Source organism: Triturus cristatus, chromosome 8 (genome assembly GCF_964204655.1).
Source record: "Triturus cristatus chromosome 8, aTriCri1.1, whole genome shotgun sequence".
NCBI classification, from domain to species: Eukaryota; Metazoa; Chordata; class Amphibia; order Caudata; family Salamandridae; genus Triturus; species Triturus cristatus.
Genome location: NC_140591.1, coordinates 746502349 through 746521167, shown reverse-complemented (window position 1 = coordinate 746521167; position 18819 = coordinate 746502349). Strand labels below are relative to the sequence as shown.

The window sequence follows — 18819 nt, the reverse complement described above, 5'->3', positions numbered from 1 at the left end:
CGCAGATATTCCCATTATAGGAATTCCATGGACCCCACACCTTAGTCCATCTCCCAGGCTTGCCTCTCGCCACATACACTTCTCCCTGAACATACACCAATCCATATTCTCCTTCCATACCGAAATCGTAGGCGGCCTCGGGGAACCCCACAACTATGCAATATTGCGCTTATCCACCATGTACCCCAAAGTCACCCACTGCATCTGCGCCGCATTATAGTCATTTGGTTCCCAGACATTCAGCAAACACCTCCTGGCCTCTGGTAACAAAGCGACATGCGTGACCTCCTCCATTACAGTATGTACCCCGTTCCAAAATCGCACGACCTCCGAACATTCCCATAGGATATGAAGAAAGGTACCCAACAAGCCACAGCCACGCTTACACATTCCATCCCTCGAATAACCCATACATATCAAACCAGGCCCTGTGACATACACTCTATGGAGTATCTTCAGCTGCACAAATCTAAGGCGGGCCGGGATCGCCACCTCTTTTGGGGAGGCCACCGCCGATACCCAATCCTCATCGTCCAGTTCCAATCCGTCGGCCGTCCACGCCTCCCGCAGATGGGTCAGCAAGTCCGTACGATCATTAATACGTTTTTTATAGATCAGAGAAATAGTGCTGTCGGGCACATAGCCATCTAACACTCTATCTTCCAACGGGGAATATTCTGGGATAGCAGCAACATCCGGAAAAACCGAACACAGCGCATGGTAGACCTGTGCATATCGGAAGTACTCCCTATCATTTAATTTGTATTCAGTTTTGAGCATTTCAAACGTTTTAAAGGACCCTTTCGCCCAGAGGTCACCCACCTTACTTATACCAATCATATCCCATTTCTCAAAGCCTTTCGTTTTCCACAGACAACCCAAGCGCTGGGAGGCATACAATGGCGTCGTTCGAGTCAAGCGATCCCTCCACCCCATCGCAGCATTCGCCGCATGCCACACGCGTACCGCAACTTGCGTTGGTCCTGTCAACCGTGCATCTGGAGTCGCCGAATACAGTGCCCTATTGTAATCCCCGCCCGGAAGTAATAACTTATCCATCTCGAAGGCCGGATTCAAAGCAGGACCGTATATCCCGTGGTTCACCGCCGCCAATTGAGACGCCCAATAGTATCTTTTAATATCGGGGAGGGCAACACCCCCATCATACCAAGGGAGTGTCAACTTGGCGAGAGCGATCCTCGGTCGCCGGTCCCAAAACAGTTGGCGCTGAAGACCCTCCACCTCACGGAAATAACGGGCCGGCACGACATCTAGCGTATTTTGTAAAGCGTACAAGAAGCGAGGCAGCGACATCATTTTAAACAATGCCGCCCGTCCGAGCGGCGAGAGCGGAAGCCGTCGCCACCTCGCGACGTCGGCCTTCAATCGCTGGAGTGGAGGGAGAAGGTTTCGCTCATAGCGGACCGCGGGGTCCAGTGATATGAAGATTCCCAAATATTTGAACCCCAATGTAGCAATCGGAATAGGGCACCCCCGCGGCAGGAGGGGGGCCTCACCCGAGAGGACGTAAACACATGACTTGGCCCAGTTGATAACCAGGCCAGAATTACGACCGAAGGAATTCAATACGTCCACCAATACAATTAGCGACTGTCGAGGAGAGGTGAGATACAGAAGGATGTCATCCGCATAAAGGGAGACACGGTCCTCAAATTCCGGCGTCCATCTAATGCCCCGCAACGACGGCTCCCAATGCAACCAGGCAGCGAGAGGCTCTAAAGAAAGTGCGAAGAGGAGGGGCGACAACGGACAGCCCTGTCGCGTACCTCTCCCCAGTGCGAAGGGAGCCGACACCCTACCATTCACCACAACCTGCGCCAATGGGTCAGCGTATAGTAATTTTACCCACCCAATGAATTCAGGGCCAAACCCGAATTTCGCTAACGCAGCCCAAATATAGGAAATGCAGATATTAATATAGTAAACTGTATGCCGTAAGTAGATGTTGAGGAAAATTAATCTAATAGACTGCAGTACAGGTAAAAGAATGGACTATATACATTGTATTTGCCACATTCGTCACTGTGTATCTCAGATGCCAAACTTGACATTGAATCATACTCCCTCTTTACTCTGTGGCCTCCCCGCCACCACGTATTTCCAACAAATTATTTTTCTGCGTAGTAACCATTGACAGGAAACTTGATTTTCTCTACTGCACGGGGTTGGGTAGATGGATTAGACAGGTAGGGTAGAGCTTCTTTTATATACAAAAGAGGGGCCCCTACACTGATCATCGATCATCATCTTTGGCTTTTTCAGTCACAGTCAATTCGAAAGGGAAAGATCTGAACAAGTGTAAATTATATCTGTTATGGCAAACCATGAAATATTTTCTGGAATCACTTCACATGGGCATTGCATTAAATGTGGCACATGCCAAGAATGGATTTTCCAATTTGGTAGGCTGGGATGGAAGAACTTATGGAAAAATAAAGGAATGAAATACTCAGAGGGGACTGAGTGGGCAAAGGGACAAGACGCTTTGTGTGTTCGATTTGCAATGCATTGAAAAGATAGTAAATGCCACATTAACTGAAGCAGATACACATTACACAGCCAACACTGATGTCACAAATTGATTGACCCATACTACATTTCGGTAATAGTTAGTAAAAATGCCATGGTGGGGAGGGAGGATGATGAAGGATAGGTATGATAGATCTGTCTCACTTAACAAATACAGCGAGTCAAGGAAGTAGAACAAAAGAATAAAAATAAATAACCCCCACTTAGAACCATAGCTTTGAATGATAATGATAACCCTACATAAACCAAAAAAGCAGAGTGGGTGAGCAGAAGCATGCTCCTCATGAGAAGAAGAGCTGCCTTGTTTATTCATGCAATCCAAATATCAATTCATCCTTTTATTCGGATTCACCCATAACCACCATGATAGCTTTACTTTCTCCCATCCAGTCTTTCACCAAACCTTTCAATACATTATCCACCCAATCAATAGCAACCCTTACTTCAAACCTTCCTTTTTCCCATCCACCGTGTACCTTTTTATCTACCCACCCTTACACTTATATACTGTTTCCTTTCTTTTAAATTATCTTCCATTCTTTCATGTCTCCCTCAAGCCATTATGTGAAATTTTTCTGCATTCCAGATAGAAGAGCCCATAACAATAACTCAACCACAGCTTTGGCTGGTAAAGCTGGGAAGGGGTACACTTCACTGTCATTTTTTATGACGATAAGCGATGCCACGGCAAAAGCTAGTGAGCATAGCAATTGCAAGAAATTATATAACTTATCATTTTCCGTCCCTGCTACAACTTCTTCCCCTCCAACTGACCTGTCTCCTCCTGCAGCTGCACTAGAGCCAGAATCACGATGTTCTGTGTGACTAGAATTAAACATTAAGAATAATTTAGATCCCTGATAAGCAACCCGAAATACAGCTGCTATGCAGTCTGGGTCTGGTGGCTCAGTGGACTAATGCATTGACTGCAGGGGCTTGTGTTTGACCTCATGGTCACAGGTTCAAATCCCAGTGGATCCACTCAGCCTTTCATCCATCTGAGGTCGATAAAATGAGTACCATTGAGTTGGGTAACAATAAACATTTGTTATTCAGTGCCAAGATACCCCGTCAGGGGTGAACGTGTGCTTTACAAATGCACATGTTATGTTATGAGGCTCAGTTAGCACATCAATATCTTCCAAATATCACTCTGGCCATTTGATTGCATGGTTCACAAAGTTAGACAAGCCAGGTGTGGAATAATGGTCAATGAAAGACATATGGTGTTGGTTGGCAAAATGTAATGGGATTGGAACCTCATAATTGTTTGCCAGCCTTGCTGCACTGTTATGGGAAACTGTTGGTATACTGTAACTATAAATGAACAAGTCTGCAGCACTCAACATTTGGGGGGGCCATCATGATGAGCATGGCCACTCTCCTGGGAACTGACTGTGTTAAAGCTACGCATAAGTAGATAAAGGAAAGCCTTCTCAACAAAAATACATGGTGATTTTTATTTAAAATACCAGCTTACTTGGACCTGCTATCTGCATCTTCATGATAGACAACACCAAGATTCCAATACCACAAGATTCTACCCTCAGAAGTCCACAACAATCATAAAAGGACTTACTGGGGTCAGCAGAGCGCTCGTCAGCGGTGCTGATGGTTGGCACCGACTGACTAGCTTGTCCCGGTTCCTCAAAATCGTTCCTCTTCTTGCCCTTGAGTGCTGATGAAAGAAATTAAGAAAAAAATAAAATAGATTAGTGATTCTGTTTATAATCTCCACAAAATGTTTTATGAAAAACAAATGCAGTCGCTAGAACAGATCACCTATACTGCCACTAGTTTCGACTTGAGACTGTCGTTCAATCCATATTCCAAATCTCCTTAAAAAAACTACATTTGGAACTAATGTATTGCAGTGAATGAACTTTGATTCTATATATTCCCATTTCTCAACCTTCTTGATGAGCCAACTCAGTCTCCCTTTTTTGCAATGCATAAATGCATGCTTCATGTCATCACTGTGGATTCAATTAAATAACATGAAACTGTACGAGCTATATAAACAAAGTCACAGAGAGAATGCTCTACTCAGTGATTCACTATAGTGACAGGAGAACAGTTTGCAATGGCTTCATAATTAATCAGCCAAAGTGAGCGCCTGATGAGTGTGATTAGGTAGCGGCTGCCTAGTAGAAACTAGAAACTGGATCACACAATAATATACCTGAGTGAACTAAAATAACTTACCTCTGAGTGTTAGTAGCATGCTGTTCGGATTTAGTTAAAACTCTCCAAGCCCCGGAATCTCGACACCTAGCAGGTCGAGCAGGTCCTGTTCACGGTCCAGAATGTCTACCCAACGGTGCTTCAGCTGCTGGGTGGTGCACCGTTCCCTAGCACCGCCAATGCTCCTGTAGGGTGTAGCCACTATCTGGCCTACCGCCTGCTGCCAGCCTAGAGGGGAGGAGGCACTGCACAAAAACAACTAGTGCTGCCACCTTCTCCTCTCCAAAGATCACTCGGGCTGCACACCTGGGCACACCTGCACACCTTGCGGGCGGCAGTGCCGCCCGCAAGGAAGTCACCCCTCTGCCATGGCACTGGGTGGGGAAACAATAAGAAGGAAAAGGAAGGAAAAGTAATGAAGAGAGAAAGAAGGAAAGAAGGGGAAAAAAGTCAAAAGTCACAAAAACACGAAAGAATGTTAATAAAAACATAAAATAAACAAAAATGAAGACACACACTATTATAAAAAATTAAAATTAGGGGTAGAAAAGTAATAAAGGAGGAGGATTAAAAAGATTAAGGACAGATTAAAATTTAGGCCCAGCACCATAACAGAGCGCGCAATTTAGAATACGAGAACACACTTCAGAACTGTGTAGTGCCTTTCATGCACGATTTTGGAGCACGTAGACACACTCCGCGTTCTTGACTCAACGCGAACGGGTGTGCTGGCAAACTCTGCCTGAAAGCGGAACTCCGCATAGTGAGGCAGAGGTTTTTTAGAAGGACTTACCAAACTACAGCCACCCAAAATCATCACATCATTCACATCTACTATCCAGAGAAGATACTGTTGCACTACCATAATATCACAATCAAACATGGTATGCTGTATTTATTAATATATTTGCACATTACTTTTACACTAATTTTATACTGATTCTATCACAGTTTTATATTTAAACAAAACTGAAATCATACTCTTACTTTACACAAAAAGGTTAATCGTGGTTTCAAATCTTGTTAAACACCTCCCTTTAACATTAAACCTTCTCCCCCTAGGTTGTTGGAGTCCTCTGCATGCAGGTTGAAGACACATGTCTTCATATGACACTGAAAGAGTTCTCTGCACAGAGATCTCTGTCTACAACCACAAACAGGAAATTAAATTACACACAGGATAAGTCAAATGTCTTCTTTCCATTGCCAGCAATCTTCTCGCCATACCATTATCCCCCTTCATCATGATGCACCTTAGTAATTCAAAACCCCAAAAAAGGTAGAGGGACAAGATGAGAGGGACGCTATCTTTACTGCTTAAGATTTGAACATTATTTTTCGGGGGTGATACAGAATTACTTTCAGCTCTATGGAGGTCCTGACACACAGTTGAGCATTGCAGCAAGTGCAAGATTTGGAGAGACACCGGCTCACAGTGCAGTGCAGGGTAATCCTCATGTGCAACTATAAGGAGTGCCTCAAACACTGGGAGGCCTTTCGACATTTTTCAAGTTGCAGGGTGTGCGTTCTGGTCTTTGAATAGTCAAATACAATTTAATAATCCAAATTATAAAGACAGTCCCACAACCCAGAAGGGGTATCAGATCACAGCTCCTGCTTTGGGGGCAAAAGTTCTTGACCATCGTCCAGTTCACTTTTACCACCTCAACATTAAAATCCTCCTCTGACACATTTATGATATGTTGTATGTGGCAGGATTCAATGCTCCCCGAGAAATGTGATTCAAACATTTTAATTTGAACATTTACATTAGGAATTTTACCCCATATTTTTGGGCTTCTTTGATTGAACAATGCTTTCTATATTGTTTCCATTACTATGCTATTTTGTAAAAATACTTGGCCCCTGATGTTGCCGACTCCTTTTATAATTTGCCCACACCCCTACAACTTAATCTTCCCCTCTGAATGAAGACACTATTTTTTTATTTTACCCCATCCCAAAGACATTATTTATATGATCTATTATACAACATATTTGTGTTCATTGTTTTATAAATAGAGAAGAATTATATTTGATATATTGTTGATCTTCATGGAAAAAGTGACTTCTGAATAAATCATATTCTATCTTCAGACATGATTGTGAATTGTATAGGAATGAAATCATACTTCATGCATAACATTATAAAAATCTATTGTAGTCACAAACATATGAAAAAGAGGATGACTTGTTGAGTTTCATAATGTTTTGTTTTTAAAGTTGCTCTTAGTGCTTTACAAATGTAGATTTGCAAATGGTGAATGCAAAATAATTTTAAATATGTGTTTGAGTGAGTGAGATGTTAAGAGAGTAGGGAAGCGAATCAGTGAATGGCTTTAAAGACCTGGGTTGGTGATGTTGTCTTCAGCTATGCAATACGTGTAGTGGTTCAAGTTGCATTGGTGCTTGTGGGATTGCTTGTGCTGTTATTTGGGATGGCGATGATATCTGAAGTAATACTTGAGGTGGTGCTGAAGGTGGTACCTAAAGTAGTGTTGTGGTTGTGATGATGAGGGGAAGGTGACATGTTTGTGGGTATTGCAGAGGGATTCACAAGCAGGTTGTGGTACCTCAGTTAAATCCTGTGCATGCCTTAGTTCTGAAGATTCAGAAGGACACTAATTTGTTAATGCCCCTGTCATCTTCATTGTTACGTCTTGTTGCCTTACATTCACTTACTCACGGTGCATCTTTGCCATGTCTTGGTAACAATTCACATTATCTGAAGGACAGTTCTGCTTGTAACCAACTGAGGTAGTCCTTTAAGATGAATCATAATTTCACACAGAGTTTCCCCATGTCACAGATATACAATTGTAAATTGGTCTCCTTAGTGAAAAGCAGAATTGAGGTAGACAAACCCCTGCTGGTGGCTGTCCGACATGGCTAGCAGTTTTTCCACCATTAAGATGGTTGCCATCAGATTGATGAAGGGAAGAGCTCCTCCTTATAAGGAGAGTCCCAACCCTCAGATGCCTGAGAGAGGAACAGAGATTCTAATGCATGGGAAGAGTACATAGGGTATGTTGATTGAACTACCTGAAGGTTGAGGACTGTTTGGAAGGACATGTAACATGCCTACTAAGCTACCACCAATCCTCAGGAGAGATGTTGGAAGAAGTTTGCTGTCGATGGTGAGTGATGTTTGCTGATGGTTTCTGTTTTAATTTCAGTTTAATCTATTATGCACAACTGATTAAAACCATTAGGTACAAGTAAGAAAATAATTCAAGAGAAAAGCAAACTTTTAAAAGAGTACAGTTGAAATAAGTTATTTTGTGTTCAACCCTTAATAAAAATTAAAACAACAGTTTCAAATGGGGTCAGTTAGATTGAAGTATGCAAGTATTGCTTGACGGCATGAGCAAATTCCTTGTTGGTTAAATACCATCCTTAGGAGTTCCATTCTGTCCTGTATGAAAGCTGGGCATATGCAGACCAGGAGGATTATGTCCTCTTTATAAGCCCCGCATGATTCATTTGCCCATCCTTTGTCATGGGAGTCTATGCAGGAGCGATTTGAAGTCGCCAGGGTGAAAGAGCATGATCTTCAGATTTAAGAATGCAGAGTACTCTGACTCAAAATCAGGCTTAGATTTTAGGATCTTGTAGTTCTGAAACAACATCCAAGTGTGAGATCTTTTGGAAAGTGTTAAGTTGCCTGCAGATATGGAGGGCTTCTTCATTGAAGAATTGATAAAACAATTTAGGGTGGTGTATGATATGTTTAAATCCCAAAGGGAATCCAGTCCAAAGGTTTGCAAGGCTGAGTCCAGATATAACCTGGCGGCCTTTGAGGAATAGTTAGCTAAAACAGACCGCATTATTGTGCTAATGGAGTAGGTAGATCTAGTTTTCAGCCTGTAGCAGCTTTTGATATAGGCACCCTGCCTGGCAAATGATTGTTCAAACGTATTTGTGCTGGTGAGGCATTTCTAGGCAGATTAAAGGTGCTCCTGTACACTTTTGAGATTGTAGTATCCAGCAGTGAGACATCGCAGTTACGCAGTGCCTCACTGCCATAGGTCAAGGTTGGTGAAAGCTTGGCAGCAATATTCTTTAAATGGGAGACAAGGGTTGGTCCTTTCAAGATGCTATACAGGGAACAAATCATGCTTTGTAATTTTTCAAACTGAAAGAAACCTATTTCCTTGAAAAAACCTAAGTATTTGTATTATGCCACAGTGTTCAGGGTATGTCTGAGGTGACCCTTGACTTGGTTTCTGATTAACATGACTTTGGATTTTGACTGATTTATAAACATCCCATTAATGGTGGAGTATTTGATTTAATTTGTCAAGTAAGCATTGGAGGTCAATTTTGATTTTACTTAGTGGTCAGGTTGGCCAGAAAAAGAGCTGGGTGTTGTGGACAATCTTAATTCTTAACCAGGTGTCTGTGTATAGCGGTTTCATTGCTCACAGTAAATGTTGTGGTATTCTCCAGTTTGATCATTTTGACCTGAGAAGATTTTTTGGTACACAGCTAATTAAACATAAATATAGCAGCTGTCATTTGGATTGCATTTGGTCAATGATTAGGGACAACACCATGATGTTGATGAGGTCCAGTTTCTTAAGAGTACCCAGTTTGGTTTAATGGTGTTATACTTTGATCCAAGGGCCAAGTGTGGAGTTCCTTAAGAAGCAGTGAGGCAAAGTACTTTGCCTGTTGTCAAGTAGGGCTATTAGATGTTAGTTGCTAGGTTTGGACCAGTTGCCGACCCTTTAGGATTGGATTGACCATCAAACCTCTCCAGGAATCAGGGATGGTCTAAGTCTGTGGGAGACCATAGTCCGTTCCTCTGCCCAATATACAATATTGATTTTGTAAATTGCCTGAGGCATGTGTTTGCCCAGGTGCTCTGTCCCAAGATCCTTGCCTGATGATTGTCTCAATTGAAGACGAGGTTATCTATGATGTTCAATTTGTTCCAATTGCAAAATAAACTGTATTACCTTGTTCAGATCACCATCAGTCTTCATCTCCTCTTTTCCATCTAGTTTCTTGAACAATAGGGTGTTCTAAACCTACTAAATTATTCTCTTGCAATGTAAAGGCTGCCTCGCTTTCTTCAATATCTGTCTCACTGCGATCGTCTCCAGGTCCCAGTAACCTAGACATCCAAGGAGCATGCACATTAATCTTTCCAGGCATACACCCTAATTGATATGGAAATCTTTGCAATCTAGAGGCCAATCTAGCCAAATTGCTCACATAGTATGCCCACTACCAGGTGCCATCATGTGCACCAGTGGCTTGTGATCTGGTTTAATAACACATTTTTTCTCCCACAAAAGGTCCTGAAGTGATCTGCCTCCTACATGCAAGTCAAAAACTACCTCCCTATTACAGAATAATTCTTCCCAGCATCACACAAAGCTCTTTACGTATAAGCCACTCCTTTCAAAGCTTGCATTTTTTTTTAACAAACACCTAAAAGGATCCACCTTTGATGCATACTTAGGAAACAGCTTCACATAAACTTCAGTTAAATCAAGGAATGCTACTAACTGCTCTTTGAGAGTAGGAACAGGAACATTAGTGATGTTTTCAACATGATTGCATTTGGGTCTGATGCCTGTACCCCTAGGACTATGCCCCAGAGACTCCACTTCACATTTTTTGAATTTACACTTGTCTGAAATTAACGACACTTAGAAGAAAGAGTTGTTAACCCAAATATTAAGTTATCATCATGCTCTTCTGCATTATTTCCAAACACCAGTATGCCATCCTGAAAGGCGATGGCACCCTCCAAGCCTTCAAGAGTCTCCTTCCTTAGCCTCTGAAAAACATATGCCGCACTTGCCAACACAAAGGGCATTTGCCTAAATCTGAGCAACCCATTATGAGTGATAAAAGTTGTAAAGTGTTTTAATTCATCATCAAGGCAAACTTGGTGGTATGCACCACCTAGATCAAGACATGAAAACACATGCCCCTGCTAGGGTGGTAACCATCTCATGCAAATTAGGAAGAGGATGGGCATCCATCCAAGTTGCACTGTTAAGGCTGAGCAAATCCACACAGAGCCTCAGTTTGCCTGAGGATTTCACTGAAATCACAATTGGAGACACCCATGGTGAGTACTCCAAAGGCTCAATAATGTTCTTCTCACACATATCATGCAACATGTCCTTAGGTTTACTCCTGTAAGACAATGGTACATTTCTCACTCTAAGTCCTATGGAAATAGTATTGTCGCATAATCTAATACAGTGCTAAAATCCATGGTATTCACCTAACTTGCCACTGAATACTTCAGCAAATTGTGCTTTTAACTCATGAACAAATCCTTCAGTTACTCCTCCACTATTAATACTGAGGGACAAAGTATTCCTAACAGTTTACACAGGAGGATCAGCCCTTGGATCTAATCTAGTAATCATTTCCTCGTTGTATGGCCAACCCAACAAAGATTGTTACCTCCTAGCCAAATAATCCTTCCTATAAGTGTAACATCCATAAAACTCTAAATTAGCCCAAAAGTAACCAATTAAGTCAATTTTATGACCAGTATACCCACCAAGTGCCACATCTGGGTGTAACAAAATTTTGTTTGGCCATTTCTCCTTAACCATGGCATGTGAATAATGGTATACCAAGCACTATGAATCCACTAGTACATGTAACGTAACCCCATCAATTGTGATTTCACATGAAGGAAATTTAGTTATGCTTTTTCCTCCAGTAATGTTTCATACAGTGTTGACTTCCTGTTCACAACTGTCATATGTACTCTCATTATCATCATAGTGCTATACCAAATTCACTCTCCTGGGAGCTGACCTACACACTCTACTAAAATGGCCCTTCTTCTTGTACCTGGAGCAAATTGTGTCTACTGCAGGATGTAACTTAGAGTTCCCGAAATGCCCCCTGTATCACAAGGCTAAGCCTCTTCTCCCTTCAGGTCTTTGCCACTTAGTCTTCATCTCACTCTTTTACATTGTCTCACTTCCTTGTTTCTGGACTTTCTTTAACCTATCCCCATCTATTGACACTATATGCACATCATTTACGTCATTGCCCCTTATTTCCTGCACAAACTTTTCAGAATTCTCAATAGCCTTAGCAATCTCAATAGCAGCATTTAGCACAATGTCAATAGTAGTCCATAGTCTTTCCTGAATGTTCTTATTAGTTAGTTCTCATCAAAATTTGATCCCTTAGTACTTGTTCATATGCAATATGTTCAAAATTGCAAGTAACCTCTAGAGATCTCAGTACAGACACATAATTCTCTATGGACTCCTCAGAATGTTGTTTCCTAGAATAAAAAATGAATCTCTCCATCACCAGGTTAGTTTTTCTACTGGACCGTAAACATAACTGTTTAGGTGCATATTAGTGAACATTAATGTTACTAGGATTGACCAATGCCGGCAAATTCTTAAACTCTTTCAAACCAATCCCTTCTAGACAATGCTTTGAAAGTGCTAATTTCCTGTTTGGTTCACACTCCCCCTTAAGAACCGCAACATATGCTAAAAACGCGGCTCCCAGTCCATCGGTGGTTCATGCAGTGCTGAGAGAATGAAAGGAGAAGGCTCTATTTAAGATAGAGTCCAGTTCTTAGATTTTTCTCCAATGGTTGTGAAATATGGAACCCAATATCCATTTCAAACAAATCTAGTGCCCAATAGACACCACGAATCACCAGAACCAATCACAGCTGCTGTTAAGGTTTCAATAGCATTACAGCCAGCAATCATTTCTTAGCGTAAATTCGTGCCCACTCGTCGCCAGTGTAGGAAAAGTTGGAAGACACTTTGGGAAAGGAAAACTCCAAAAAACGAAGAAGACGTTCCATCATGTACATAAACTTTATTTATCAGATGACATGCAGATGGTAAGTCAGAATAACCAACTGATTATGCTAACCACTTGCACACCGTATATAAGTCCTCTGCTCCCCTCAAGTGTATACTGGCCTTATGTGAGTTAAGAACAGCCCGTTCACAATAAGAAGGACATTATCTGAATTAGGCATGAGTATTACAGAGGCGTGTTACGCTCGTGTCTATTCCATTACAAGAGCGTAGTATGAAATGGAAGAAGGAACACAAGCATAACATGGGCAGCATGTCACGCTCATGCACTTAACAGTAAATGCTATATAAATCCAATTTTTATAATAAAATAATAACACATCAAAAGCCTGTTTACATTATGACCTGCACATCAAATAAAACAAGGGCTGCTCAAAGATGGAAGGAGCATCAGCATGTATTTCATGGGGCCAGCATGTTGGTAGTGTTCTGCATTTGCAATTACAAATTTTGTTTGATCTATGCATCAGATTTTAAGAATTATTTAACTGGAAATCCGAGCTACCTGCAAAACATCTACCTATCTGTAGATGATCTGCAGCAAATCTACATAAATATATTCCTAGTTTACTCATCACATGTTACTTACCGCCTAAATAACAGACTTTGGAGAAAGACGAAAGATCGAATGCTGTTATCACCTCTCTCCCACATAGAACCCAAAAGGAATTCATGCAATGCATAAACTTTAGCAATTCATCATCCGACCTGAAAATGACAAAAATATGGATTTCAAACAATTATTTAATGTAAAAAATATTACATGCTCACAAATCACAATGAAAATATGACAGGTTTGTAATAATCTGAAAAGCACAATCATTATTGTCTCTAACTTGCATATCAGCAAGCGGTACAATGATTCAGAAAAGCAAGTTTTAGATCAGTGGTTCTTAACCTATGGTCCAGGGCCCCCTTGGGATCCGCAAAGCCTACTCAGAGGGTCAGTGATTGCTTAGAAAATATAATAATATTAACAGAAAATGTGTATATAAATATAAGCAGAATCTAACATTGCAAATTTTAGAACATTCTTTTCACATGAAGGAATTTGAGATTGGTGGCAAAATATTAATTCAGTATCCTCAGATTGACTCATCGGAGCAGTGCAAGTGCATCAAACATAATTTAGTATAAGTAATTAGTGTCCTCAGTTGGATTTAGAAAAGCTCCATCTTTTCCATGAAACGTTTAGTTTTTTTTATACTTGTTTGTGAATTAAATCAAACATTCCATCTGTGTGCAATTATGTGATAATGTTTGTATCTTTATTTTTGTGTATTTTTTTTTTGCAGTTCAAATAATTGAAAATTCCCAGCTTTCAGTAATAACTGAATTGAAGTCCCCAGGCTCCAGTAAGGATTAAGTGTGGATCCACAGAAGTGAAAAGGTTAAGAAACACTGTTTTATATCTTTCCCATGTTCAGTGAGCCTATTCAGTGTACTCTATTGGATCTTTCAGCTCCGGGTATTGTATGATGTCATAATGAAAGAAATGCAGAACAAGAGGTAGATGGTTGGGTTTTAAAGTTGCAGTGGACTTGAACCAAAGCCATACTGTTTTTCCTTACAAATTTTTAAAACATTTATGAAACTAGAGCAGCCTTTAATCGATGGGATATCTGTAGACTACAAGAAGACAATGGGAAGCTGCAAATTGAGTGCCCCAAAGCGTAGATCAGAGGGAAATCAAGAGAGGGCCAACTCTCCACCCAAATGCGTAAAACAGCAAAAGAGACCCAATTAACTGCTGGCTAGCTACCAAGAAAGGGAAAACCTCCTTTGTTGTGAGGTGGCACACCATCTTTTTGTCACACTGCAACATTGGTTCCAAGCAACGAAGCTTGTTTTAGAAAAGGATCAGAAGACCCTATTAGTGTAGAGAGGAAACACATCACAGGAGGGGCACAGCGGATTCCAGATACTCAGAGCAACACGTCATAGGTGCTCAGTCACAGTAGGAGGTCAAAAGCTACAAGTGGTATTGCCGGGTCAAGAGGCCTCTTACATGTTGTACAAAGCAGAGAGTTGCATAAAAAGTGCAAAGGGTCTGCCATTGACTAGCCCTATTTTCTCTAATAAATGAATGTTAGAAAAGGACTATTGATTAAGGTTATATGAGACCCAGGGAAGATGTGTCCACTTAGAAAGCTGAATAGAATGTAATAAAAATGTGTCACGCGATGTATCTACAAGTTCACATTCAGTAGTCATTCACTGCACATGTAAGAAAAGTGGAAATTTATAACCATAGCTACAAAAAACTATTGACATGTTTCATTGTCAACAAACTTACGGCAAATAAATCAGGACCAAAAGTTGACGGTTTCTGGCAGATCGTCCACAAAAAAAGAAAGGAAGGTGCACTCCATCACGAGTCATACAAGGCCAACACTTGTGGTAGAAATAGTTTTCTTCTTTTATTTGTAGTCTTGATTAAAAGATAGGCACACAGCCAACGCATTTCGTTCCCTTGTGCCTTGGGAACTTCGTCAGGGCTTACTACAGGTATCAGGAATATTCGAAAAAACCCAAATAAGGGTAACTAATCAATGGTAACTCAAGAGTCTAGTCTTGTTATTCAAAAGCTCCAGTGTGTACGAGTTCTTAATAAGTATAGATTATGCCTCCAGTGTATTGCTACTTGAATATTATGGCATCGAGCAAAAAGGAGAAGTCTCCAAAGAATATCTCTATAAGTTTCTCTATCGAAGACACAGAATGATAGCTGTTCGTTACATCGATATCCGCAAAGGGGTCCCCCTTCAGATTGTTATTTGAATTGTACTGTCTGTTTATTTTGTTCCATCCGTACAACACAAGAATGGGTAGGAAGGAATTGTATATGTATGTATTCACCTGTGTACATGATTTGTGTGTTTTGTTATTTAAAAGATAAATATATTTTTTGACCACTAGTTTTGGAGTCGGTATCAGAGTCAAATGAAATAAGTGTGCAGAATTATTACGCAGGGAGAGTGATCAATTTGTCTATTTATTCCTCCACATTACTGTTTGCTTCTACAATACCTTTCCTACCGAATCAGGACAGACTGAGGATCTAGGAGATCCTTTGCACAACAGCAAAAATGGGCAAAACTCTGTGGTATTATGTGAAGGGACCAAGTAGGGCCAGACATTTTCCTTCAGGCATGATTGCACTTCATAACCCATGGTTAAAGCTGTTTGTACGCCCTCCTTTAGAAATGTATTTATGCACTGAACTAGGCCATTTGAGGAAGGCAAGTAGAGGGACACTTTGAGATGTGTAATGTGAAAGTCATTAATGATATCCTTCATGGGAGCCAAAGTAAAATGAGTATCATTGTCTGTGACAAATATCCTTGGGTGCTCCTTCTATTCCTAAAATGTTCCTTAAAAATTTGATGATGGAATAAGAGTTAGGAACTGAAGTAAAGTCAAAATATACCCATTTAGAATAATAATTCACCAACACCATTATACAGCTTTTAGTATTTGGTTATAGATCAAACGGTCTGGCAAGATCAAGAGCAACGTTTTGCCAAGCTTCCTCTAGTAACTGTAATATATGCATAGGGGATTCATGCAATTTCCAATTAGTGTTGGACACCAAGCAAGTGGTACGGTCATTTATGAATTTGTCAACCTGAGATTCCATAGCAGGCCACCAGTAATATTGTTTGAGAGTTTTGCTGCTGCTACTGACACCTAAATGATCTTTATGAGCTTCCTTAATCAGAACGTTTCTGAGAGACAATGTTGTCACACAAACATCAACCCATATAAACTCACCTTCCACAATGGTAAGGTCCTCAGAACTTGAATGTAGGGTTTTAACAAAGCCTCTACATGTCTCTCTTTAGGCCATCCATCTTTCATGTACTTAACAATGGATTGCAAAATGAGATCTTGTTTGGAAGCCTCTAACTACTCCTCGCGCGGTTTTGTGCCTGTACCTCCAAAAAATGTTGTCAACAAGGGCAAACACAAACTGATTCTCTTGATCATTGTCTATACACTGATCCGCAACAGGCAATTTGAATAGGCAGTCAAATTTCATGTTTTTTCCATCAGGTATGTACTTTACACAAAAATGATATGCCTACAATTTGGAAAGCAACCTGACCAAACATGCTGATGCCTTTCCAGAACCATACCCATTAAGTAAATGTAGCAGCGGTTAATGATCAGTGTACAAATATATGTCTTAAATCTTTCAACCGTCCAAAAGCAGGCTGACTCCCGCTCAATACTACTACAATGTATTTCAGCAGTACTGAGTGAGAGAGTGGCAAAAGTGAAGGTACGTTCTTTGTCCTGTGCAATTTGCGAAAACACAGCTCCCAGACCAGTTTGACTGGTATTAACTGCATTGACACACTTTCTGCCATCAACAAATGGAGACAAAGCTGGTGCAGAGATGATGGGTTTCTTAACCTTTTCAACACCTCATGCACTGAATCTCACCATATGTATTTCACTTCCCTTTTCAGCAGGTTTCTCAATGGTTGAACAATGAAAGCATTGCCCTACACAAAACATGAGTAGTATTCACTTAGCCCAAGGAAAGAGTGAAGTGTATTCTTGTCCTGAGGTGGTTGGACATCCTCAATGGCTTTGATAGGGGAACATTTGGAGATATCCCTCTGGGACTCTTGGAATGTCCTAAGTAATCAGTATTTTGGGCCAGGAGCTTACATTTGTCGGTGCAAAGAGTGATTTACATTTCTTAAAAACAGTTCCAAGAATTTGGTTGTGGACAGTCAAGGAATTGGCAAAAAATAAAATATCATCTGGGATGCCTGCACTCCTATACCTCTTCCAGGATGGTGTCCATCAGATACTGAAAATGCTAGCAGTAGACATTAGATCAAAAAGGAGCCTGCAAAATTTTTACGCACCAAGCTGGGTGAAAAAAATGTGGTAGAACTTGGGAGTTCTCATTTACAGGAATCTGATGGTACACTGACTTGAGGTCTAATAATGAGAAAAAGTTTAAGTTATCTATGTTAGCTAATTGGTCCTGTACTTTGGGAAGTGGGTGACAATTAACCACAATAGTCATATTGTGACTACGAAGGTCAGTGATCAGTATGGCATGTTTCTTTAATTTGATAGTGGGAAAGTAATCTTTGATAATCCCAATTATGTCATTGGCGACCTATGGAAAACTTGTGAGGATATATTTAGCAGGGTTCTGCCCTGCAACATTGACCAGAGAAATGGGTATATTAGCTATTCTAACAAGTAAGTCAGCACCTGGAACCAACATGAGCCCTAATCTGGCAAGGTCCTGCCAACTAACAATGTGCCTATCCTTGATCAACACATACATTTTAGTTAAGGTTTTCCTCCCAAGGCAAGCAACATGGTCTACAAAGAATCCCACCATGTCAATATATTGGTCAACATTTGCTTTGAGATGTACAACTGGTGACTTTAACACCAACTTTGAACCCCAATGCAAATTGAACAAAGTATCAGATATAATGGTTATGGGTGTTCCTGAGTCACACATCATGTCCAGTGTGACAATTAAACCCAACGTTACCTGACACACAGAGACTTTATCATGCTCCACAGTGTCAACCTCGAGATTAAAAAACAATTAGACAAAGATAGTGTACTGTTGACATCAGTCACCTCAATACAGTGAACGTTAACTGGATTCTTACCCATCCTGCATACACTGTGAAAATGACCCAGTTTTCTGCACTTCGTGCAGCATTTTCCAGCAACCGGGCACTGTTCATAGCCACTGAGATGTGACTTGGATCCACGACTAAAACAGAAAGGGTTAGTATTGCGTGACACAGATGATAGAGATTTAATCCTTTACATGAATGGCAGGAACAGGTTCCGAACCCCCTTCTGAATTTACAAATGTTGGTGCAGAGTGATTGTTCTCCTGAGACATCATGCAACTTGAAATAATTAACCAATCAATACTTTTTGCAAAATCAATACCCTTCGCCTAAGGATCTCAGCAGCTGAGGAGTCTTATCTGTATTGTCTTAGAGAAACAAATGTACACAAATTGATCCCTTATATATGTGTCAAAATGTGCTCAGAAGTTTCAGGTTGCTGCCAAAGCTCGCAAAGCAGAAATAAACTCTTCAACACTGTCATTAGATGATTGCTTTTTTTAAAGATATTAAATATTTCTAATAGCACGCTAGGTTCCTCTGCGAATTTCAGCTTTAGCCTATTAATAGCTTCTGAGTATTCATTCCAGTACCTGGATTGACCGGCTGGGGCAACTGCT

General features: G+C 40.8%; 1 protein-coding gene across 2 annotated transcripts in view; it reads right to left on the bottom strand.

Annotated features, from left to right (window-relative positions):
• LOC146805015 (acetylserotonin O-methyltransferase-like) overlaps nt 1-18819 on the bottom strand; it is a 498870-nt gene that overhangs the window by 144678 nt on the left and 335373 nt on the right. Inside the window, exons 5-6 of one of the 2 annotated variants that reach the window (XM_085622165.1) lie at nt 13162-13280; nt 4130-4228 (exon numbers count right to left, since the gene is read on the bottom strand). In XM_085622165.1, coding sequence (XP_085478291.1) covers nt 4130-4228; nt 13162-13280 — 218 coding nt within the window. The remainder of the gene's footprint in view (nt 1-4129; nt 4229-13161; nt 13281-18819) is intronic. The other variant, XM_085622164.1, reaches the window with a different exon arrangement.